Consider the following 25,280-nt stretch of genomic DNA (forward strand, 5'->3'; position numbering starts at 1 on the left):
TTATTATTTCCCTTCTACGTGACTTTAACGACAGAACCAAGAAGACGGAAGCTTTAAATCGAAAATTACGAAAGAATCTTCCGGAAGATTCCTCCTCTTCCAGAAGATGGAGTAATGGCGGAGGAGGGAGGGAGGGGGGTGATTGAGGGGGGCGGGGCGTTGATGCGAGGGGCGGGGGGCGAGTGTCAAAGAGGGCGGGGCGTACGGTCTAAGAGGCGTGGCTTTGCGTCAAAGGGGCGTGGCATAGCCTCCAAGGGGCGGAGCTTGATCGGGGAAAGGGGGGCGTGTTCATTTAACCACGTGACACTCACGCCCCGCCCCCCCACTAACATCAATGGCGACCGCCACAAAGGAGTGACTTAATCGCTTAAACTTCTCTATTTCGTGAGGCGATTTAACAATCGAACAGCAAACAAACAAACAAACAACGAGCGCGCAGACCACCTCACGCTACTTGCGCAGATGGCCGCCGATCCAAAGGACAAAGGTAACCGGCGTCTCGGGGTTGTTCCTCGTTTTGCTTTGTTACCGATTTGCGGCCTAGCGAAGGCTTCGCTTCGAGCCCGGGGGCCCTCCCTAGGTCCACTCGGCACGAAGGTGCAGGGAGCGGTGGGTGTAGTGGTGAGCGTGCTGGGGGTGTGTGTGTGGGGAGCGGTGGGTGTAGTGGTGAGCGTGCTGGGGGTGTGTGTGTGGGGAGCGGTGGGTGTAGTGGTGAGCGTGCTGGGGGTGTGTGTGTGGGGGGAGCGGTGGGTGTAGTGGTGAGCGTGCTGGGGGTGTGTGTGTGGGGAGCGGTGGGTGTAGTGGTGAGCGTGCTGGGAGTGTGTGTGTGGGGAGCGGTGGGTGTAGTGGTGAGCGTGCTGGGGGTGTGTGTGTGGGGAGCGGTGGGTGTAGTGGTGAGCGTGCTGGGGGTGTGTGTGTGGGGGAGCGGTGGGTGTAGTGGTGAGCGTGCTGGGGGTGTGTGTGTGGGGAGCGGTGGGTGTAGTGGTGAGCGTGCTGGGAGTGTGTGTGTGGGGAGCGGTGGGTGTAGTGGTGAGCGTGCTGGGGGTGTGTGTGTGGGGAGCGGTGGGTGTAGTGGTGAGCGTGCTGGGGGTGTGTGTGTGGGGAGCGGTGGGTGTAGTGGTGAGCGTGCTGGGGGTGTGTGTGTGGGGAGCGGTGGGTGTAGTGGTGAGCGTGCTGGGGGTGTGTGTGTGGGGAGCGGTGGGTGTAGTGGTGAGCGTGCTGGGGTGTGTGTGTGGGGAGCGGTGGGTGTAGTGGTGAGCGTGCTGGGGGTGTGTGTGTGGGGAGCGGTGGGTGTAGTGGTGAGCGTGCTGGGGGTGTGTGTGTGGGGAGCGGTGGGTGTAGTGGTGAGCGTGCTGGGGGTGTGTGTGTGGGGAGCGGTGGGTGTAGTGGTGAGCGTGCTGGGGGTGTGTGTGTGGGGAGCGGTGGGTGTAGTGGTGAGCGTGCTGGGGGTGTGTGTGTGGGGAGCGGTGGGTGTAGTGGTGAGCGTGCTGGGGGTGTGTGTGTGGGGAGCGGTGGGTGTAGTGGTGAGCGTGCTGGGGGTGTGTGTGTGGGGAGCGGTGGGTGTAGTGGTGAGCGTGCTGGGGGTGTGTGTGTGGGGAGCGGTGGGTGTAGTGGTGAGCGTGCTGGGGGTGTGTGTGTGGGGAGCGGTGGGTGTAGTGGTGAGCGTGCTGGGGGTGTGTGTGTGGGGAGCGGTGGGTGTAGTGGTGAGCGTGCTGGGGGTGTGTGTGTGGGGAGCGGTGGGTGTAGTGGTGAGCGTGCTGGGGGTGTGTGTGTGGGGAGCGGTGGGTGTAGTGGTGAGCGTGCTGGGGGTGTGTGTGTGGGGAGCGGTGGGTGTAGTGGTGAGCGTGCTGGGGGTGTGTGTGTGGGGAGCGGTGGGTGTAGTGGTGAGCGTGCTGGGGGTGTGTGTGTGGGGAGCGGTGGGTGTAGTGGTGAGCGTGCTGGGGGTGTGTGTGTGGGGAGCGGTGGTGTAGTGGTGAGCGTGCTGGGGGTGTGTGTGTGGGGAGCGGTGGGTGTAGTGGTGAGCGTGCTGGGGGTGTGTGTGTGGGGAGCGGTGGGTGTAGTGGTGAGCGTGCTGGGGGTGTGTGTGTGGGGAGCGGTGGGTGTAGTGGTGAGCGTGCTGGGGGTGTGTGTGTGGGGAGCGGTGGGTGTAGTGGTGAGCGTGCTGGGGGTGTGTGTGTGGGGAGCGGTGGGTGTAGTGGTGAGCGTGCTGGGGGTGTGTGTGTGGGGAGCGGTGGGTGTAGTGGTGAGCGTGCTGGGGGTGTGTGTGTGGGGAGCGGTGGGTGTAGTGGTGAGCGTGCTGGGGGTGTGTGTGTGGGGAGCGGTGGGTGTAGTGGTTAGCGTGCTGGGGGTGTGTGTGTGGGGAGCGGTGGGTGTAGTGGTGAGCGTGCTGGGGGTGTGTGTGTGGGGAGCGGTGGTGTAGTGGTGAGCGTGCTGGGAGTGTGTGTGTGGGGAGCGGTGGGTGTAGTGGTGAGCGTGCTGGGGGGTGTGTGTGTGGGGAGCGGTGGGTGTAGTGGTGAGCGTGCTGGGGGTGTGTGTGTGGGGAGCGGGTGGGTGTAGTGGTGAGCGTGCTGGGAGTGTGTGTGTGGGGAGCGGTGGGTGTAGTGGTTAGCGTGCTGGGGGTGTGTGTGTGGAGAGCGGTGGGTGTAGTGGTGAGCGTGCTGGGAGTGTGTGTGTGGGGAGCGGTGGGTGTAGTGGTGAGCGTGCTGGGAGTGTGTGTGTGGAGAGCGGTGGGTGTAGTGGTTAGCGCTACGCCGCGCTATGAACCCGGCGACCCGGGTTCGATTCCCGCTCACGGCCAACACCAACAGTGACGATTATCTGAACCGGTCCTGGGCCTCCCCTAGGTCGACTCAGCCTCAAATGAGTACCTGGTGCGGTGTGTAAACATCGCTAGCACTGGGGAGACAAAGGCGGCCGGGCGTGGTGCTGCCCACCCACCCCCTCGTGTGCCGTGCCGGCCTTCATAGGTGCTACTCGCTAACGGCACTTGCCCCTACAGTCTGTTAAGGCTGCACGGGGGATCTTTGTCTTTGTGGTGCAGTGGCCTCAAGGTGCACATGGCCTGGCACGAGCGTCCTGGTGACGTCACCGCCACTTAGTGGCGAATGGCGGTTGTGTGTCACTGTGTATGTCACTGTGTCTGTGTGTCACTGTGTGTGTCACCCCGTGTGTGTGTGTCACTGTGTCTGTGTGTCACTGTGTGTGTCACTGTGTGTGTGTCACTGTGTGTGTCACCCCGTGTGTGTGTGTCACTGTGTCTGTGTGTCACTGTGTGTGTCACTGTGTGTGTGTGTCACTGTGTGTGTCACTGTGTGTGTCACTGTGTGTGTGTGTCACTGTGTGTCACTGTGTGTGTGTGTCACTGTGTGTGTGTGTGTCACTGTGTGTGTGTGTCACTGTGTGTGTGTGTGTCACTGTGTGTGTCACTGTGTGTGTCACTGTGTGTGTCACTGTGTGTGTGTGTCACTGTGTGTGTGTGTCACTGTTTGTGTGTGTCACTGTGTGTGTCACTGTGTGTGTCACTGTGTGTGTCACTGTGTGTGTCACTGTGTGTGTCACTGTGTGTGTGTGTGTCACTGTGTGTGTGTCACTGTGTGTGTGTCACTGTGTGTGTGTCACTGTGTCACTGTGTCACTGTGTGTGTCACTGTGTGTGTCACTGTGTGTGTGTCACTGTGTGTGTCACTGTGTGTGTGTCACTGTGTGTGTGTCACTGTGTGTGTCACTGTGTCTGTGTGTGTGTCACTGTGTCTGTGTCACTGTGTGTCACTGTGTGTGTGTCACTGTGTGTGTCACCCCGTGTGTGTGTGTGTCACTGTGTGTGTGTCACTGTGTGTGTCACTGTGTCTGTGTGTGTGTCACTGTGTCCTGTGTCACTGTGTGTCACTGTGAGTGTGTCACTGTGTGTGTCACCCCGTGTGTGTGTGTGTCACTGTGTGTGTGTCACTGTGTGTGTCACTGTGTCTGTGTGTGTGTCACTGTGTCTGTGTGTGTGTCACCGTGTAGATGCGGAAGGAATTGTCTTGGCGGACCTCCTCAACGAGTCTCCGGACCAAGATGATGAACTCTTCCAGGCCGAAGGTGAGACACCAGCGATGTGGTGATGGTGGTGGTGATGATTGATGGTGGTGATGGTGGTGATGATGGTGATGGTGGTGATATTGGTGGTGGTGATGGTGGTGATGGTGGTGATGGTGGTGATGGTGGTGGTGATGGTGGTGATATTGGTGGTGGTGATGGTGGTGATGGTGGTGATGGTGGTGATGGTGGTGGTGATGGTGGTGATATTGGTGGTGGTGATGGTGGTGATGGTGGTGATGGTGGTGATGGTGGTGATGCTGGTGGTGGTGGTGGTGATGGTGGTGGTGGTGATGGTGGTGGTGGTGATGATGGTGATGATGGTGATGGTGGTGGTGATGGTGGTGATGATGATGGTGGTGGTGGTGATGATGGTGATGGTGGTGATGGTGGTGATGATGGTGATGGTGGTGGTGATGGTGGTCGTGGTGATGGTGGTGGTGGTGATGGTGGTGGTGGTGGTGGTGGTGATGGTGGTGGTGATGGTGGTGATGGTGGTGGTGATGGTGGTGGTGATGGTGGTGGTGATGGTGATGGTGGGTGATGGTGGTGATGATGGTGATGGTGGTGGTGATGGTGGTGATGATGGTGGTGGTGGTGATGGTGGTGGTGGTGATGGTGGTGATGATGGTGGTGGTGATGGTGGGTGATGGTGGTGATGATGGGTGGTGGTGATGGTGGTGATGGTGGTGATGATGATGGTGGTGGTGATGGTGGTGATGGTGGTGATGATGGTGGTGGTGATATTGGTGGTGGTGATGGTGGTGGTGATGGTGGTGGTGATGGTGATGGTGGTGATGGTGGTGATGGTGGTGGTGGTGGTGGTGATGGTGGTGATGGTGGTGGTGATGATGGTGATAGTGGTGGTGATGGTGGTGATGGTGGTGATGGTGGTGATGGTGGTGATGGTGGTGATGGTGATGATGGTGGTGGTGGTGATATTGGTGGTGGTGATGGTGATGGTGGTGATGGTGATGGTGGTGGTGGTGGTGATGATGATGATGGTGGTGATGGTGGTGGTGATGGTGATGGTGGTGGATGATGGTGATGGTGGTGGTGGTGATGGTGGTGGTGATGGTGATGGTGGTGGTGATGGTGGTGGTGATGGTGATGGTGGTGGTGATGGTGGTGGTGGTGATGGTGGTGATGATGGTGGTGGTGGTGATATTGGTGGTGGTGATGGTGGTGGTGATGGTGATGGTGGTGATGATGGTGATAGTGGTGGTGATGATGGTGGTGATGGTGATGGTGGTGATGGTGGTGATGGTGGTGATGGTGGTGATGGTGGTGGTGGTGGTGATATTGGTGGTGGTGATGGTGATGGTGGTGATGGTGATGGTGGTGGTGGTGATGATGATGATGGTGGTGATGGTGGTGGTGATGGTGATGGTGGTGGTGATGGTGATGGTGGTGATGATGGTGATAGTGGTGGTGATGATGGTGGTGATGGTGATGGTGGTGATGGTGGTGATGGTGGTGATATTGGTGGTGGTGGTGGTGATGGTGATGGTGGTGATGGTGATGGTGGTGGTGGTGATGATGATGATGGTGGTGATGGTGGTGGTGATGGTGATGGTGGTGGATGATGGTGATGGTGGTGATGATGGTGGTGGTGGTGATGATGATGATGGTGGTGATGGTGGTGGTGATGGTGGTGGTGGTGATGGTGGTGATGGTGGTGGTGATGGTGATGGTGGTGATGGTGATGGTGGTGATGATGGTGGTGATGATGGTGGTGGTGGTGGTGATGATGGTGGTGATGGTGATGGTGGTGATGATGATGGTGGTGGTGGTGATGATGGTGGTGGTGGTGATGGTGGTGGTGATGGTGCTGGTGGTGGTGATGGTGATGGTGGTGACGGTGGTGATGGTGATGGTGGTGGTGGTGATGATGGTGGTGGTGGTGGTGGTGATGGTGGTGCTGATGATGGTGGTGGTGATGATGGTGGTGGTGGTGGTGATGATGGTGGTGGTGGTGATGGTGGTGGTGATGGTGATGGTGGTGGTGATGGTGATGGTGGTGGTGATGGTGATGGTGGTGGTGGTGATGAATGGTGGTGGTGGTGATGGTGATATTGGTGGTGGTGATGGTGGTGATGGTGGTGATGGTGGTGATGTTGATGATGATGGTGATGATGATGGTGATGATGGTGGTGGTGGTGATGGTGGTGATGGTGGTGATGGTGGTGGTGGTGGTGGTGGTGATGGTGGTGATGGTGGTGATGGTGGTGGTGATGGTGATGGTGGTGGTGATGGTGATGGTGGTGGATGATGGTGGTGGTGATGAAGATTATGATGATGATACTACTGATGATGATACTAATGATGATGATACTACTACTTCTGATGATGATGATAATGATGATGCTACTACTGATGATGATACTACTGATGATGATACTACTACTGATGATGATGATAATGATGATACTACTGATGATGATACTACTATTGATGATGCTGCTACTGATGATGCTGCTACTATGGATGATGATGATACTACTACTACTGATGATGATGATACTACTACTGATGATGCTGCTTCTACTGATGATGCTGCTTCTACTGATGATGCTGCTACTGATGATGCTGATGATGATGATGATGATAATACTGTTGATGATGATAATGATGATACTACTGATGATGATGATACTACTATTGATGCTGCTACTACTGATGCTGCAGCTACTACTGATGATGATGATGATACTACTACTGATGATGATGCTACTGATGCTACTACTACTGATGATGCTGCTACTGATGATGATGCTACTGATGCTACTACTACTGATGCTGCTACTACTGATGATGCTGCTACTACTGATGATGATGATACTAGTATTGATGATGCTGCTACTGATGCTGCTACTACTGATGATGCTGCTACTGATGCTGCTACTACTGATGATGCTACTACTGATGATGCTGCTACTGATGATGATGCTGCTACTGATGATGCTGCTACTGATGATGCTACTACTGATGATGCTACTACTGATGATGCTGCTACTGATGATGCTGCTACTGATGCTGCTACTACTGATGATGCTGCTACTGATGATGCTACTACTGATGATGATGATGCTACTGATGATGCTGCTACTGATGATGCTGCTACTGATGCTGCTACTACTGATGATGCTGCTACTGATGATGCTGCTACTGATGATGCTGCTACTGATGATGCTGCTACTGATGATGCTGCTACTGATGATGCTACTACTGATGATGCTGCTACTGATGATGCTGCTACTGATGATGCTGCTACTGATGATGCTGCTACTGATGATGCTACTACTGATGATGCTACTACTGATGATGCTGCTACTGATGATGCTACTACTGATGATGCTGCTACTGATGATGCTGCTACTGATGATGCTACTACTGATGATGCTGCTACTGATGATGCTACTACTGATGATGCTACTACTGATGATGCTGCTACTGATGATGCTACTACTGATGATGCTACTACTGATGATGCTGCTACTGATGATGCTACTACTGATGATGCTGCTACTGATGATGCTACTACTGATGATGCTACTACTGATGATGCTACTACTGATGATGCTACTACTGATGATGCTGCTACTGATGATGCTACTACTGATGATGCTGCTACTGATGATGATGCTACTACTGATGATGCTACTACTGATGATGCTGCTACTGATGATGATGCTACTACTGATGATGCTACTACTGATGATGCTGCTACTGATGATGCTACTACTGATGCTGCAGCTACTACTGATGATGCTGATGATACTAGTATTGATGATGCTGCTACTGATGCTGCTACTACTACTACTGATGATGATGATGATACTACTACTGATGATACTACTACTGATGATGCTGCTACTGATGATACTGATGATGATGATGCTACTACTGATGATGCTGCTACTGATGATGCTACTACTACTACTGATGATGATGATGATACTACTACTGATGATACTACTACTGATGATGCTGCTACTGATGATACTGATGATGATGATGCTGCTACTGATGATGCTGCTACTGATGATACTGATGATGATGATGCTGCTACTGATGATGCTGCTACTGATGATACTGATGATGATGATGCTGCTACTGATGATGCTGCTACTGATGATACTGATGATGATGATGCTACTACTGATGATGCTGCTACTGATGATGCTGCTACTGATGCTGCTACTACTGATGATGCTGATGATGATGATGACGTGCTTGCAGGGAGCAGCCAGTACCGGGCGTCGCGTTTGGACGAACCGCTGAAGATGGCAGGAAGGAGACACGGGGTGAGAGACACGGGGAGAGAGACACGGGGAGAGAGACACGGGGAGAGAGACACGGGGGGAGAGAGACACGGGGAGAGAGACACGGGGAGAGACACACGGGGGGAGAGACACGGGGAGAGAGACACGGGGAGAGAGAGACACGGGGAGAGAGACACGGGGAGAGAGACACGGGGAGAGAGACACGGGGAGAGAGACACGGGGAGAGAGACACGGGGTGAGAGACACGGGGAGAGAGACACGGGGAGAGAGACACGGGGAGAGAGACACGGGGAGAGAGACACGGGGAGAGAGACACGGGGAGAGAGACACGGGGTGAGAGACACGGGGAGAGAGACACGGGGAGAGAGACACGGGGAGAGAGACACGGGGAGAGAGACACGGGGAGAGAGACACGGGGAGAGAGACACGGGGAGAGAGACACGGGGAGAGAGACACGGGGAGAGAGACACGGGGAGAGAGACACGGGGAGAGAGACACGGGGAGAGAGACACGGGGAGAGAGACACGGGGAGAGAGACACGGGGAGAGAGACACGGGGGGACAGACACTGGGAGAGAGAGACACGGGGAGAGAGAGACACGGGGAGAGAGAGACACGGGGAGAGAGACACGGGGAGAGAGACACGGGGAGAGAGACACGGGGAGAGAGACACGGGGAGAGAGACACGGGGAGAGAGACACGGGGAGAGAGACACGGGGAGAGAGAGACACGGGGGGAGAGAGGCACGGGGTGAGAGACACGGGGAGAGAGACACGGGGAGAGAGACACGGGGAGAGAGACACGGGGAGAGAGACACGGAGAGAGAGACACGGGGAGAGAGACACGGGGAGAGAGACACGGGGAGAGAGACACGGGGAGAGAGACACGGGGAGAGAGACACGGGGAGAGAGACACGGGGAGAGAGACACGGGGAGAGAGAGACACGGGGAGAGAGAGACACGGGGAGAGAGACACGGGGAGAGAGAGACACGGGGAGAGAGACACGGGGAGAGAGACACGGGGAGAGAGACACGGGGAGAGAGACACGGGGAGAGAGACACCGGGAGAGAGAGACACGGGGAGAGAGACACGGGGAGAGAGACACGGGGAGAGAGACACGGGGAGAGAGACACGAGGAGAGAGACACGGGGAGAGAGACACGGGGGGAGAGACACGGGGGGAGAGACACGGGGAGAGAGACACGGGGAGAGAGACACGGGGAGAGAGACACGGGGAGAGAGACACGGGGAGAGAGACACGGGGAGAGAGACACGGGGAGAGAGACACGGGGGGAGAGAGACACGGGGGAGAGAGACACGGGGGAGAGAGACACGGGGTGAGAGACACGGGGAGAGAGACACGGGGGAGAGAGACACGGGGAGAGAGACACGGGGAGAGAGACACGGGGAGAGAGACACGGGGAGAGAGACACGGGGAGAGAGACACGGGGAGAGAGACACGGGGAGAGAGACACGGGGAGAGAGACACGGGGAGAGAGACACCGGGAGAGAGACACGGGGAGAGAGACACCGGGAGAGAGACACGGGGAGAGAGACACGGGGAGAGAGACACGGGTGGAGAGAGACACGGGGTGAGAGACACGGGGAGAGAGACACGGGGAGAGAGACACGGGGAGAGAGACACGGGGAGAGAGACACGGGGAGAGAGACACGGGGAGAGATACACGGGGAGAGAGACACGGGGAGAGAGACACGGGGAGAGAGACACGGGGAGAGAGACACGGGGAGAGAGACACGGGGAGAGAGACACGGGGAGAGAGACACGGGGAGAGAGACACGGGGAGAGAGACACGGGGGGAGAGAGACACGGGGAGAGAGACACGGGGAGAGAGACACGGGGAGAGAGACACGGGTGGAGAGAGACACGGGGAGAGAGACACGGGGAGAGAGACACGGGGAGAGAGACACGGGGAGAGAGACACGGGGAGAGAGACACGGGGAGAGAGACACGGGGAGAGAGACACGGGGAGAGAGACACGGGGAGAGAGACACGGGGAGAGAGACACGGGGAGAGAGACACGGGGAGAGAGACACGTGGAGAGAGACACGGGGAGAGAGACACGGGGTGAGAGACACGGGGAGAGAGACACGGGGAGAGAGAGACACGGGGGGAGAGACACGGGGAGAGAGACACGGGGAGAGAGAGACACGGGGAGAGAGACACGGGGAGAGAGACACGGGGGGAGAGAGACACGGGGGGGGAGAGACACGGGGGGAGAGACACGGGGGGGGAGAGACACGGGGGGAGAGACACGGGGTGAGAGACACGGGGAGAGAGAGACACGGGAGAGAGACACCGGGAGAGAGACACGGGGAGAGAGACACCGGGAGAGAGACACGGGGAGAGAGACTCTGTGTGTGACAGCACTTGCCCCTACAGCCTGCTAGAGGCTACACGGGGGATCTTTGTCTGTGTGTAACAGCACTTGCCCCTACAGTCTGTTAAGGCTACACGGGGGATCTTTGTCTGTGTGTGACAGCACTTGCCCCTACAGTCTGTTAAGGCTACACGGGGGATCTTTGTCTGTGTGTGACAGCACTTGCCCCTACAGTCTGTTAAGGCTACACGGGGGATCTTTGTCTGTGTGTGACAGCACTTGCCCCTACAGTCTGTTAAGGCTACACGGGGGATCTTTGTCTGTGTGTGACAGCACTTGCCCCTACAGTCTGTTAAGGCTACACGGGGGACCTTTGTCTGTGTGTGACAGCACTTGCCCCTACAGTCTGTTAAGGCTACACGGGGGACCTTTGTCTGTGTGTGACAGCACTTGCCCCTACAGTCTGTTAAGGCTACACGGGGGACCTTTGTCTGTGTGTGACAGCACTTGCCCCTACAGTCTGTTAAGGCTACACGGGGGACCTTTGTCTGTGTGTGACAGCACTTGCCCCTACAGTCTGTTAAGGCTACACGGGGGATCTTTGTCTGTGTCTTTGTCCAGGGTGGAGTGATCGACGGTCGTAATAGAGACACAGAGACTCTGAGACACCGTTCACGAGGAGACACGGGGACACGGGTGAGACACGGGGAGAGAGACACGGGGAGAGAGACACGGGGAGAGAGACACGGGGAGAGAGACACGGGGAGAGAGACACGGGGAGAGAGACACGGGGAGAGAGACACGGGGAGAGAGACACGTGGAGAGAGACACGGGGAGAGAGACACGGGGACTCTGAGACACCGTTCACGAGGAGACACGGGGACACGGGTGAGACACGGGGAGAGAGACACGGGGAGAGAGACACGGGGAGAGAGACACGGGGAGAGAGACACGGGGAGAGAGACACGGGGAGAGAGACACGGGGAGAGAGACACGGGGAGAGAGAGAGACACGGGGAGAGAGACACGGGGAGAGAGACACGGGGAGAGAGACACGGAGACTCTGAGACACCGTTCACGAGGAGACACGGGGACACGGGTGAGACACGGGGAGAGAGACACGGGGAGAGAGACACGGGGAGAGAGACACGGGGAGAGAGACACGGGGAGAGAGACACGGGGAGAGAGACACGGGGAGAGAGACACGGGGAGAGAGACACGGGGAGAGAGACACGGGGAGAGAGACACGGGGAGAGAGACACGGGGAGAGAGACACGGAGACTCTGAGAGAGACACGGGGAAACGGGTGAGACACGGGGAGAGAGACACGGGGAGAGAGACACGGGGAGAGAGACACGGGGAGAGAGAGAGACACGGGGAGAGAGAGACACGGGGAGAGAGACACGGGGACACGGGTGAGACACGGGGAGAGAGACACGGGGAGAGAGACACGGGGAGAGAGACACGGGGAGAGAGACACGGGGAGAGAGACACGGGGACAGAGACACGGGGGAGAGAGACACGGGGAGAGAGACACGGGGAGAGAGACACGGGGAGAGAGAGACACGGGGAGAGAGACACGGGGAGAGAGACACGGGGAGAGAGACACAGAGACTCTGAGACACCGTTCACGAGGAGACACGGGGACACGGGTGAGACACGGGGAGAGAGACACGGGGAGAGAGACACGGGGAGAGAGACACGGGGAGAGAGACACGGGGAGAGAGACACGGGGAGAGAGACACGGGGAGAGAGACACGGGGAGAGAGACACGGGGAGAGAGACACGGGGAGAGAGACACGGGGTGAGAGACACGGGGACACGGGGAGAGAGACACGGGGAGAGAGACACGGGGAGAGAGACACGGGGAGAGAGACACGGGGAGAGAGACACGGGGAGAGAGACACGGGGAGAGAGACACGGGGTGAGAGACACGGGGACACGGGTGAGACACGGGGAGAGAGACACGGGGAGAGAGACACGGGGAGAGAGACACGTGGAGAGAGACACGGGGAGAGAGACACGGGGAGAGAGACACGGGGAGAGAGAGACACGTGGAGAGAGACACGGGGAGAGAGACACGGGGAGAGAGACACGGGGAGAGAGACACAGGGAGAGAGACACAGGGAGAGAGACACGTGGAGAGAGACGGGGGGAGAGAGACGGGGGGAGAGAGACACGGAGAGTGAGACACGGGGAGAGAGACACGGGGAGAGAGACACGGGGAGAGAGACACGGGGAGAGAGACACGGGGAGAGAGACACGGGGAGAGAGACACGGGGAGAGAGACACGGGGAGAGAGACACGGGGAGAGAGACACGGGGAGAGAGACACGGGGAGAGAGACACGGGGAGAGAGACACGGAGACTCTGAGACACCGTTCACGAGGAGACACGGGGACACGGGTGAGACACGGGGAGAGAGACACGGGGAGAGAGACACGGGGAGAGAGACACGGGGAGAGAGACACGGGGAGAGAGACACGGAGACTCTGAGACACCGTTCACGAGGAGACACGGGGACACGGGTGAGACACGGGGAGAGAGACACGGGGAGAGAGACACGGGGAGAGAGACACGGGGAGAGAGACACGGGGTGAGAGACACGGGGACACGGGGAGAGAGACACGGGGAGAGAGACACGGGGAGAGAGACACGGGGAGAGAGACACGGGGAGAGAGACACGGGGAGAGAGACACGGGGTGAGAGACACGGGGACACGGGTGAGACACGGGGAGAGAGACACGGGGAGAGAGACACGGGGAGAGAGACACGTGGAGAGAGACACGGGGAGAGAGACACGGGGAGAGAGAGACACGTGGAGAGAGACACGGGGAGAGAGACACGGGGAGAGAGACACGGGGAGAGAGACACGGGGAGAGAGACACAGGGAGAGAGACACGGGGAGAGAGACGGGGGGAGAGAGACACGGGGAGAGAGACGGGGGGAGAGAGACACGGAGAGTGAGACACGGGGAGAGAGACACGGGGAGAGAGACACGGGGAGAGAGACACGGGGAGAGAGACACGGGGAGAGAGACACGGGGAGGGAGACACGGGGAGAGAGACACGGAGAGAGAGAGACACGGGGAGACACGGAGAGAGAGAGACACGGGGAGAGAGACACGGGGAGAGAGAGACACGGGGTGAGAGACACGCGGAGAGAGACACGGGGAGAGAGAGACACGGGGAGAGAGACACGGGGAGAGAGACACGGGGAGAGAGACACGGAGAGAGAGACACGGGGAGAGAGACACGGGGAGAGAGAGACGGGGAGAGAGACACGGGGAGAGAGACACGGGGAGAGAGACACGGGGAGAGAGACACGGGGAGAGAGACACGGGGAGAGAGACACGGGGACACGGGGAGAGAGACACGGGGAGAGAGAGACACGGGGAGAGAGACACGGGGAGAGAGACACGGGGAGAGAGACACGGGGACACGGGTGAGACACGGGGAGAGAGACACGGGGAGAGAGACACGGGGAGAGAGACACGGAGTGAGAGACACGGGGAGAGAGACACGGGGAGAGAGACACGGGGTGAGAGACACGGGGAGAGAGACACGGAGTGAGAGACACGGGGAGAGAGACACGGGGAGAGAGACACGGGGAGAGAGACACGGAGAGAGAGACACGGGGAGACACGGAGAGAGAGACACGGGGAGAGAGACACGGGGAGAGAGACACGGAGAGAGAGACACGGGGACACGGGTGAGACACGGAGAGAGAGACACGGGGAGAGAGACACGGGGAGAGAGAGACGGGGAGAGAGACACGGGGAGAGAGACACGGGGAGAGAGACACGGTGAGAGAGACACGGAGAGAGAGACACGGGGAGAGAGACACGGGGAAAGAGACACGGGGAGAGAGAGACACAGGGAGAGAGACACGGGGAGAGAGACACGGGGAGAGAGACACGGGGAGAGAGACACGGGGAGAGAGACGGGGAGAGAGACGGGGAGAGAGACGGAGAGAGACACGGAGAGACACGGTGAGAGAGACACGGGGAGAGAGACACGGGGAGAGACACGGGGAGAGAGACACGGGGAGAGAGACACGTGGAGAGACACGGGGAGAGAGAGACGGGGGGGAGAGAGACACGGGGAGAGAGAGACACGGGGAGAGAGACACGGGGAGAGAGACACGGGGGACACGGGTGAGACACGGAGAGAGAGACACGGGGAGAGAGACACGGGGAGAGAGACACGGGGAGAGAGACACGGGGAGAGAGAGACGGGGGGAGAGAGACACGGGGAGAGAGAGACACGGGGAGAGAGACACGGGGAGAGAGACACGGGGACACGGGTGAGACACGGAGAGAGAGACACGGGGAGAGAGACACGAGGAGAGAGACACGGGGAGAGAGACACGGGGAGAGAGAGACACGGGGGGAGAGACACGGGGACACGGGTGAGACACGGAGAGAGAGACACGGGGAGAGAGACACGGGGAGAGAGACACGGGGAGAGAGACACGGGGAGAGAGACACGGGGAGAGAGAGACACGGGGGGAGAGACACGGAGAGACACGGTGAGAGAGAGACACGGGGAGAGAGACACGGGTGATACACGGAGAGAGAGACACGGGGAGAGAGACATGGGGAGAGAGACACGGGGACACGGGTGAGACACGGAGAGAGAGACACGGGGAGAGAGACACGGGGAGAGAGAGACACGGGGGGAGAGACACGGGGAGAGAGGCACGGGGAGAGAGACACGGGGAGAGAGAGACACGGGGAGAGAGACACGGGGAGAGAGACACGGGGAGAGAGACACGGGGAGAGAGACACGGGGAGAGAGACACAGGGAGAGAGAGACACTGGTCCTCCTGTCTTAACTAGATATTCTGTCTGTCTCTTCCCCCCTCTCCCTCCCCCCGTGTGTCTCTGTGTGTGTGTCTGTGTGTGTGTGTGTGTCTGTGTGTGTGTCTGTGTGTGTGTGTGTCACTGTGTGTGTGTCTGTGTGTGTGTCTGTGTGTGTGTCTGTGTGTGTGTGTGTCACTGTGTGTGTGTCTGTGTGTGTGTGTCTGTGTGTGTGTGTGTCTGTGTGTGTGTGTGTCTGTGTGTGTGTCTGTGTGTGTGTGTCTGTGTGTGTGTGTGTGTGTGTGTCTGTGTGTGTGTCTGTGTGTGTGTGTGTGTGTCTGTGTGTGTGTCTGTGTGTGTGTGTGTGTGTGTCTGTGTGTGTGTGTGTGTGTCTGTGTGTGTGTCTGTGTGTGTGTGTGTGTGTGTCTGTGTGTCTGTGTGTGTGTCTGTGTGTGTGTGTGTGTCTGTGTGTGTGTCTGTGTGTGTGTCTGTGTGTGTGTCTGTGTGTGTGTCTGTGTGTGTGTGTCTGTGTGTGTGTGTCTGTGTGTGTGTCTAGGGTTGCGTGTTGCGAGTGAGTAGAGAGCCTCGCTCCTCCGCGCAGACCCTCACCACCACCACCACCTCCACCTCGTCTCACCACCTCCACCACCACCACCACGACGATGATGATGAGGACGAAGAGGGGATTGTCATTTCCTCCTTCACTGCCGACGTGCGCCAACATTCACCACGCCCCTTTCATTCCTTTCATTCCTTTCATTCCTTACCAATCGCTGCCTCTCATTCGATTTGCGTTTGTGTCGTCGTTGATTTTTGTTTTATTTTTCGCTGGAAAAATAAAATAACTAACTCTTAAAATCTAACAGCGGTGCGTACTGACTGTGGAGGCGCCTGCTATGATTATAGTAGTGCATGCTGTGGTGGTGCCTGCTATGATTATAGTAGTGCATGCTGTGGAGGTGCCTGCTATGATTATAGTAGTGCATGCTGTGGTGGCGCCTGCTATGATTATAGTAGTGCATGCTGTGGTGGCACCTGCTATGATTATAGTAGTTCATGCTGTGGAGGTACCTGCTATGATTATAGTAGTGCATGCTGTGGTGGTACCTGCTATGATTATAGTAGTGCATACTGTGGAGGTACCTGCTATGATTATAGTAGTGCATGCTGTGGAGGTACCTGCTATGATTATAGTAGTGCATGCTGTGGAGGTGCCTGCTATGATTATAGTAGTGCATGCTGTGGAGGTGCCTGCTATGATTATAGTAGTGCATGCTGTGGCGGTACCTGCTATGATTATAGTAGTGCATGCTGTGGAGGTGCCTGCTATGATTATAGTAGTGCATGCTGTGGCGGTACCTGCTATGATTATAGTAGTGCATGCTGTGGTGGTACCTGCTATGATTATAGTAGTGCATGCTGTGGAGGTGCCTGCTATGATTATAGTAGTGCATGCTGTGGCGGTACCTGCTATGATTATAGTAGTGCATGCTGTGGAGGTGCCTGCTATGATTATAGTAGTGCATGCTGTGGCGGTACCTGCTATGATTATAGTAGTGCATGCTGTGGAGGTGCCTGCTATGATTATAGTAGTGCATGCTGTGGAGGTGCCTGCTATGATTATAGTAGTGCATGCTGTGGAGGTGCCTGCTATGATTATAGTAGTGCATGCTGTGGAGGTGCCTGCTATGATTATAGTAGTGCATGCTGTGGCGGTACCTGCTATGATTATAGTAGTGCATGCTGTGGAGGTGCCTGCTATGATTATAGTAGTGCATGCTGTGGCGGTACCTGCTATGATTATAGTAGTGCATGCTGTGGTGGTACCTGCTATGATTATAGTAGTGCATGCTGTGGAGGTGCCTGCTATGATTATAGTAGTGCATGCTGTGGCGGTACCTGCTATGATTATAGTAGTGCATGCTGTGGAGGTGCCTGCTATGATTATAGTAGTGCATGCTGTGGCGGTACCTGCTATGATTATAGTAGTGCATGCTGTGGAGGTGCCTGCTATGATTATAGTAGTGCATGCTGTGGAGGTGCCTGCTATGATTATAGTAGTGCATGCTGTGGAGGTGCCTGCTATGATTATAGTAGTGCATGCTGTGGAGGTGCCTGCTATGATTATAGTAGTGCATGCTGTGGTGGTACCTGCTATGATTATAGTAGTGCATGCTGTGGAGGTGCCTGCTATGATTATAGTAGTGCATGCTGTGGAGGTGCCTGCTATGATTATAGTAGTGCATGCTGTGGAGGTACCTGCTATGATTATAGTAGTGCATGCTGTGGAGGTGCCTGCTATGATTATAGTAGTGCATGCTGTGGAGGTACCTGCTATGATTATAGTGCATGCTGTGGAGGTGCCTGCTATGATTATAGTAGTGCATGCTGTGGAGGTACCTGCTATGATTATAGTAGTGCATGCTGTGGAGGCACCTGCTATGATTATAGTAGTGCATGCTGTGGTGGCGCCTGCTATGATTATAGTAGTGCATGCTGTGGTGGTGCCTGCTATGATTATAGTAGTGCATGCTGTGGAGGTGCCTGCTATGATTATAGTAGTGCATGCTGTGGAGGCACCTGCTATGATTATAGTAGTGCATGCTGTGGAGGCACCTGCTATGATTATAGTAGTGCATGCTGTGGAGGTGCCTGCTATGATTATAGTGGTGCATGCTGTGGAGGTGCCTGCTATGATTATAGTAGTGCATGCTGTGGAGGTGCCTGCTATGATTATAGTAGTGCATGCTGTGGTGGTGCCTGCTATGATTATAGTAGTGCATGCTGTGGAGGTGCCTGCTATGATTATAGTAGTGCATGCTGTGGAGGTGCCTGCTATGATTATAGTAGTGCATGCTGTGGAGGCACCTGCTATGATTATAGTAGTGCATGCTGTGGCGGTACCTGCTATGATTATAGTAGTGCATGCTGTGGAGGCGCCTGCTATGATTATAGTAGTGCATGCTGTGGAGGTACCTGCTATGATTATAGTAGTGCATGCTGTGGTGGTACCTGCTATGATTATAGTAGTGCATGCTGTGGAGGCGCCTGCTATGATTATAGTAGTGCATGCTGTGGAGGTACCTGCTATGATTATAGTAGTGCATGCTGTGGTGGTACCTGCTATGATTATAGTAGTGCATGCTGTGGAGGCGCCTGCTATGATTATAGTAGTGCATGCTGTGGAGGTGCCTGCTATGATTATAGTAGTGCATGCTGTGGTGGTACCTGCTATGATTATAGTAGTGCATGCTGTGGAGGTGCCTGCTATGATTATAGTAGTGCATGCTGTGGAGGTACCTGCTATGATTATAGTAGTGCATGCTGTGGAGGTGCCTGCTATGATTATAGTAGTGCATGCTGTGGAGGTACCTGCTATGATTATAGTAGTGCATGCTGTGGAGGTACCTGCTATGATTATAGTAGTGCATGCTGTGGAGGTACCTGCTATGATTATAGTAGTGCATGCTGTGGAGGTGCCTGCTATGATTATAGTAGTGCATGCTGTGGAGGTGCCTGCTATGATTATAGTAGTGCATGCTGTGGAGGTGCCTGCTATGATTATAGTAGTTCATGCTGTGGAGGTGCCTGCTATGATTATAGTAGTGCATGCTGTGGTGGTGCCTGCTATGATTATAGTAGTGCATGCTGTGGAGGTACCTGCTATGATTATAGTAGTGCATGCTGTGGCGGTGCCTGCTATGATTATAGTAGTGCATGCTGTGGAGGTACCTGCTATGATTATAGTAGTGCATGCTGTGGTGGTGCCTGCTATGATTAGCCTGTACCACCACAGTGGGTGTGTGTGTGTCTGTGTGTGTGTCACTGTGTGTGTGTGTCACTGTGTGTGTGTGTCACTGTATCTGTGTGTCTGTGTGTGTGTCTGTGTGTGTCACTGTCTGTGTGTGTCACTGTGTGTGTCATTGTGTGTGTCACTGTGTGTCACTGTGTGTCACTGTCACTGTGTCACTGTGTGTCACTGTGTGTGCGTCACTGTGTGTCACTGTGTGTGTCACTGTGTGTGCGTCACTGTGTGTCACTGTGTGTGTGTCACTGTGTGTGTGTCACTGTATGTCACTGTGTGTGCGTCACTGTGTGTCACTGTGTGTGTCACTGTGTGTATCACTGTGTGTGTCACTGTGTGTGTCACTGTGTGTGTCACTGTGTGTGTATCACTGTGTGTGTCACTGTGTGTGTGTCACTGTGTGTGTGTCACTTGTGTCTGTGTGTCACTGTGTGTGTGTCACTGTGTGTCACTGTGTGTGTCACTGTGTGTGTCACTGTGTGTGTCACTGTGTGCGTCACTGTGTGTGTCACTGTGTGTGTCTGTGTGTGTGTGTCACTGTGTATCACTGTGTGTGTGTGTCACTGTCTGTGTGTGTCACTGTGTGTGTGTGTCACTGTGTGTGTGTGTCACTGTGTGTCACTGTGTGTGTCACTGTGTGTGTCACTGTGTGTGTGTGTCACTGTGTGTGTCACTGTGTGTGTCACTGTGTGTGTGTCACTGTGTGTGTCACTGTGTGTGTCACTGTGTGTGTGTGTCACTGTGTGTGTCACTGTGTGTGTCACTATGTGTGTGTCACACCCCAGGCGTCGCTGCTCTCCGCACGAGGCAAGAAGGGCGTCTTGCGCGACACCGACTGCCGCGTCGTCAGCACCACCACCACCACCACCAACAACAGCAACAACAACAGCAACAACAGCAACAACAACAGCAACAACAGCAACAACAGCAGCAGCAGCAGCGTCAGCAGCGTCAGCAGCAGCAGCTGCAGCGTCAACTCGGACGACGAGGTGCTGCTCCTCGCTCCGCATGAGGACGAGGAGGTGGACGAGGTGGAGGACGAGGTGGACGAGCGGGTGGAGCGGGGTGGAGCTCGGGGTGGAGCTCAGGGGGGTGGACGCTGCGGGTGTCCCAGTTGCCGCGATTTCTCACGCGTCCGGAGGAGTTTCCGCTGGAAGTGGAGCGGGTGGTGGAGCGGGTGGTGGAGCGGGTGGTGGTGGAGCGGGTGGTGGTGGAGCGGGTGGTGGTGGAGCGGGGGGTGGGGTGGTGGAGCGGGTAGTCCAGGCGAGGGACTCAACCTCTACGAGACTCGCAGTGAAGCGAGTCAGTCGCCCGGGTCCAACACATACAGTCGCTCAGAGTCACGGTCACTGAGCCCTGTGTCTGGTGAGTGGGTGGGTGGGTGGGTGAGTGGGTGAGTGGGTGGGTGGGTGAGTGGGTGAGTGAGTGGGTGAGTGGGTGAGTGGGTGGGTGGGTGGTGAGGGAGTGGGTGGGTGGGTGAGTGGGTGAGTGAGTGGGTGGGTGGGTGGGTGAGTGGGTGAGTGAGTGGGTGGGTGAGTGAGTGGGTGAGTGGGTGAGTGGGTGGGTGGGTGAGTGGGTGAGTGAGTGGGTGAGTGGGTGAGTGGGTGGGTGGGTGGGTGAGGGAGTGGGTGGGTGGGTGAGTGGGTGAGTGGGTGAGTGAGTGGGTGGGTGGGTGGGTGAGTGGGTGAGTGAGTGGGTGGGTGGGTGAGTGGGTGAGTGGTGAGTGGGTGAGTGGGTGGGTGAGTGGGTGAGTGGGTGGGTGAGTGGGTGAGTGGGTGGGTGAGTGGGTGGGTGGGTGGGTGAGTGGGTGGGTGGGTGGGTGAGTGGTGAGTGGGTGAGTGGGTGGGTGGGTGAGTGGGTGAGTGAGTGGGTGAGTGGTGAGTGGGTGGGTGGGTGAGGGAGTGGGTGGGTGGGTGAGTGGGTGAGTGGGTGAGTGAGTGGGTGGGTGGGTGGGTGGGTGAGTGGGTGAGTGAGTGGGTGGGTGGGTGGGTGAGTGGGTGAGTGAGTGGGTGGGTGGGTGAGTGGGTGAGTGGGTGGGTGGGTGAGTGGGTGAGTGGGTGGGTGAGTGAGTGGGTGGGTGGGTGGGTGAGGGTGGGGTGGGTGGGGTGAGTGGGTGAGTGAGTGGGTGGTGGGTGGTGGTGAGGTGAGTGAGTGGGTGGGTGAGTGGTGGGTGGGTGGGGTGAGTGAGTGGGTGAGTGGGTGAGTGGGTGGGTGGGTGGGTGAGGAGTGGGTGGGTGGGTGAGTGGGTGAGTGGGTGAGTGGGTGGGTGGGTGGGTGAGTGGGTGAGTGAGTGGTGGGGGTGAGTGGGTGAGTGGGTGGGTGGTGGGTGGGTGAGTGGGTGAGTGGGTGGGTGAGTGGGTGAGTGGGTGAGTGGGTGGTGGGTGGGTGAGTGGGTGGGTGGGTGGGTGAGTGGTGAGTGGGTGAGTGGTGGGTGGTGAGTGGGGTGAGTGGGTGAGTGGGTGAGTGGGTGGGTGGGTGGGTGGGTGGGGGGGTGGGTGGTGAGGGAGTGGGTGAGTGGGTGAGTGGGTGGGTGGGTGAGGTGAGTGGGTGGGTGAGTGGGTGAGGTGGGTGGGTGAGTGGTGGTGGGTGAGTGGGTGAGTGAGTGGGTGGGTGAGTGGGTGTGGTGGGTGGTGTGGTGAGTGGGTGGGTGAGTGGGTGGTGGGTGGGTGGGTGGAGTGGGTGGGGGTGGGTGGGTGGGTGGTGAGGGTGGGTGGGTGAGTGGGTGAGTGGGTGGGTGGGTGGGTGGGTGAGGGAGTGGGTGCGTGGGTGGGTGGGTGAGTGGGTGGGTGGGTGAGTGGGTGAGTGGGTGGGTGGGTGAGTGGGTGGGTGGGTGGGAGTGGGTGGGTGAGTGGGGTGGGTGGTGAGGTGGGTGAGTGGGGTGGGTGGGTGAGTGGTGGGTGGTGAGTGGTGGGTGAGTGGGTGAGTGGGTGGGTGAGTGGGTGGAGTGGGTGGGTGAGTGGGTGAGTGGGTGGTGGGTGGGTGGGTGGGTGAGTGGTGGGGTGAGTGGGTGGGTGGGTGAGTGGGTGTGGGTGGGTGAGTGGGTGGGTGGGTGAGTGGGTGGTGGGTGGGTGAGTGGGTGGGTGGGTGAGTGAGTGGGTGAGTGGGTGAGTGGGTGGGTGGGTGAGTGGGTGGGTGGGTGAGTGGGTGGGTGGGTGGTGAGTGGGTGGGTGGGTGAGTGGGGTGGTGGTGGGTGAGTGGGTGAGGGGTGGTGAGTGGGTGGGTGGGTGGGTGAGTGGGTGGGTGAGTGGGTGGGTGGGTGGGTGGGTGAGGGCGTGGGTGCGTGGGTGGGTGGGTGAGTGGTGGGTGGTGCGTGGGTGAGTGGGTGGGTGGGTGAGTGGGTGGGTGGGGTGGGTGGTGAGTGGGTGGTGAGGGGTGGGTGGGTGGTGGTGGGTGGGTGGGTGAGTGGGTGGGAGTGGGTGGTGGGTGGGTGGGTGGGTGAGTGGGTGGGTGAGTGGGTGGGTGGGTGAGTGGGTGGTGGGTGGGTGAGTGGGTGAGTGGTGGGTGGGTGAGTGGGTGGGTGGGTGAGTGGGTGGGTGGGAGTGGGTGGTGGGTGGGTGGGGGTGGGTGGGTGAGTGGGTGGGTGGGTGAGTGGGTGGGTGAGTGGTGGGTGGGTGGGTGAGGGTGGGGTGGGTGGGTGGGTGGAGGTGGGTGAGTGGGTGGGTGGGTGGGTGGGTGAGTGAGTGGGTGGGTGGGTGGTGGGTGAGTGAGTGGGTGGGTGGGTGGGTGAGTGGGTGGGTGGGTGGGTGAGTGGGTGGGTGGGTGAGTGGGTGGGTGGGTGGGTGGGTGGGTGAGGGGTGGGTGGGTGAGTGGTGGGTGGGTGAGTGGGTGGGTGAGTGGGTGAGTGGGTGGGTGGGTGGGTGGGTGAGTGAGGGGTGGGTGAGTGGGTGGGTGAGTGGGTGGGTGGGTGAGTGGGTGGTGAGTGGGTGGGTGAGTGGTGGGTGAGGTGACTGGGTGGGTGGGTGAGTGGGTGGGTGAGTGGGTGAGTGGGGGTGGGTGGTGGGTGGGTGGTGAGTGGTGGGTGGGTGAGTGGTGGTGAGTGGTGGGTGGGTGAGAGTTGGGTGGGTGAGTGGGTGGGTGAGTGGGTGGGTGGGGAGTGGGTGGGTGGGTGGTGGGTGAGGGGTGGGTGAGTGGGTGGAGTGGGTGGGTGGGTGAGTGGGTGGGTGGGTGGTGGTGGGTGAGTGGGTGGGTGGGTGGGTGAGTGGGTGGGTGGTGGGTGGAGTGGAGTGAGTGGGTGGGTGAGTGGGTGGGTGAGTGGGTGAGTGGGTGGGTGAGTGGGTGGGTGGGTGAGTGGGTGGGTGGAGTGGGTGGAGTGGGTGGGTGGGTGAGTGGGTGGGTGGGTGGGTGGGTGAGTGGGTGGGTGAGGGTGAGTGGGTGGGTGGGTGGGTGAGTGGGGTGAGGTGGGTGGGTGGGTGGGTGGTGGGTGGGTGAGTGGGTGGGTGGGTGGGTGAGTGGGTGGTGAGTGGGTGGGTGAGTGGGTGGGTGGGTGAGTGAGTGGGTGGGTGGGTGGTGAGTGGTGGGTGGGTGGGGTGAGTGGGTGGGTGGGTGAGTGGGTGGGTGGGTGGGTGGGTGGGTGGGTGAGTGGGTGAGTGGGTGAGTGGGTGGGTGGGTGGGTGGGTGGGTGGGGGTGAGTGGGTGGGTGGGTGGGGGGGGTGGGTGAGTGGGTGGGTGAGTGGGTGAGTGGGTGGGTGGGTGGGGGTGAGTGGGTGGGTGGGTGAGTGGGTGGGTGGGTGGGTGGGTGGGTGAGTGGGTGGGTGGGTGGGTGAGTGGGTAGTGGTGGGTGGGTGAGTGGGTGGGTGGGTGGGTGGGTGAGTGGGTGGGTGGGTGGGTGGGTGGGTGAGTGGTGGGTGGGTGGTGGTGGGTGAGTGGGTGGGTGGGTGAGTGGTGGTGGTGAGTGGGTGGTGGGTGAGTGGGTGGGTGAGTGGGTGGGTGAGTGGGTGGGTGGGTGGGTGAGTGGGTGGGTGGGTGGGTGAGTGGGTGGGTGGTGAGTGGTGGTGAGGTGGGTGAGTGGTGGTGAGTGGGTGGTGGTGGGTGGGTGAGTGGGTGAGTGGGTGGGTGAGTGGGGTGAGTGGGTGATGGGTGGGTGTGAGTGGGTGAGGTGGGTGGGTGAGTGGGTGGGTGGTGGTGAGTGGGTGGAGTGGTGGGTGAGGTGGGTGGGTGAGTGGGTGGGTGAGGGTGGGTGAGTGGGTGGGTGGGTGAGTGGGTGGGTGAGTGGGTGGGTGGGTGGGTGGGTGGTGAGTGGGTGAGTGGGTGGTGGTGGGTGGTGGGTGGGTGAGTGGGTGGGTGGGTGGGTGAGTGGGTGAGTGGGTGGGTGGGTGAGTGGGTGAGTGGGTGAGTGGTGGGTGAGTGGGTGGGTGAGGTGGGTGAGGTGAGTGGGTGGGTGGGTGAGTGGGTGGGTGGTGGGTGAGTGGGTGGTGGGTGAGGGGTGAGTGGGGTGAGTGGGTGGTGGTGAGTGGGTGGGTGGGTGGTGGTGGGTGGGTGGTGGGTGAGGGTGAGTGGGTGGGTGGGTGGGTGAGTGGGTGGGTGGGGGTGAGTGGGTGGGTGGGTGGGTGAGTGGGTGGAGTGGGTGTGGGTGGGTGAGTGGGTGGGTGGGTGAGTGGGTGGGTGGGTGGTGAGTGGGTGGGTGGGTGGGTGAGTGGGTGGGTGGGTGGGTGAGGGGTGGGTGGGTGAGTGGGTGGGTGGGTGGGTGAGGTGGGTGGAGTGGGGTGGGTGGGTGGAGTGGGTGGGTGGGTGGGTGAGTGGGTGGGTGGGTGAGTGGGTGGGTGGGTGGGTGAGGGTGGGTGGGTGGGTGAGTGGGTGGGTGGGTGGGTGAGTGGGTGGGTGGGTGAGTGGGTGGGTGGGTGGGTGAGTGGGTGGGTGGGTGGTGGGGTGAGTGGGTGGGTGGGGGTGGGTGAGTGGGGTGGGTGAGTGGGTGGGGTGGGTGGGTGAGGGGGTGGGAGGGTGAGTGGGTGAGTGGGTGGGTGAGTGGGTGAGTGTGGGT

At 58.4% G+C, this 25,280-nt stretch overlaps 1 protein-coding gene across 1 annotated transcript; it reads left to right on the forward strand.

Moving 5' to 3' along the window:
* Positions 1–302: 302 nt before the first annotated feature.
* LOC144739646 (uncharacterized) lies at positions 303–20,492 on the forward strand (the record flags this gene model as incomplete). The annotated part of the gene is made up of 6 exons (XM_078622576.1): positions 303–487; positions 4,005–4,079; positions 8,319–8,383; positions 11,321–11,395; positions 16,055–16,210; positions 20,089–20,492. Coding segments are annotated over exons 1-6 (800 nt in total), but the record flags the coding sequence as incomplete, so codon positions are not given.
* Positions 20,493–25,280: the final 4,788 nt, after the last annotated feature.

Source organism: Lampetra planeri, unplaced genomic scaffold, assembly GCF_965212315.1.
Source record: "Lampetra planeri unplaced genomic scaffold, kcLamPlan1.2.h2 scaffold_1625, whole genome shotgun sequence".
NCBI lineage: Eukaryota > Metazoa > Chordata > Hyperoartia > Petromyzontiformes > Petromyzontidae > Lampetra > Lampetra planeri.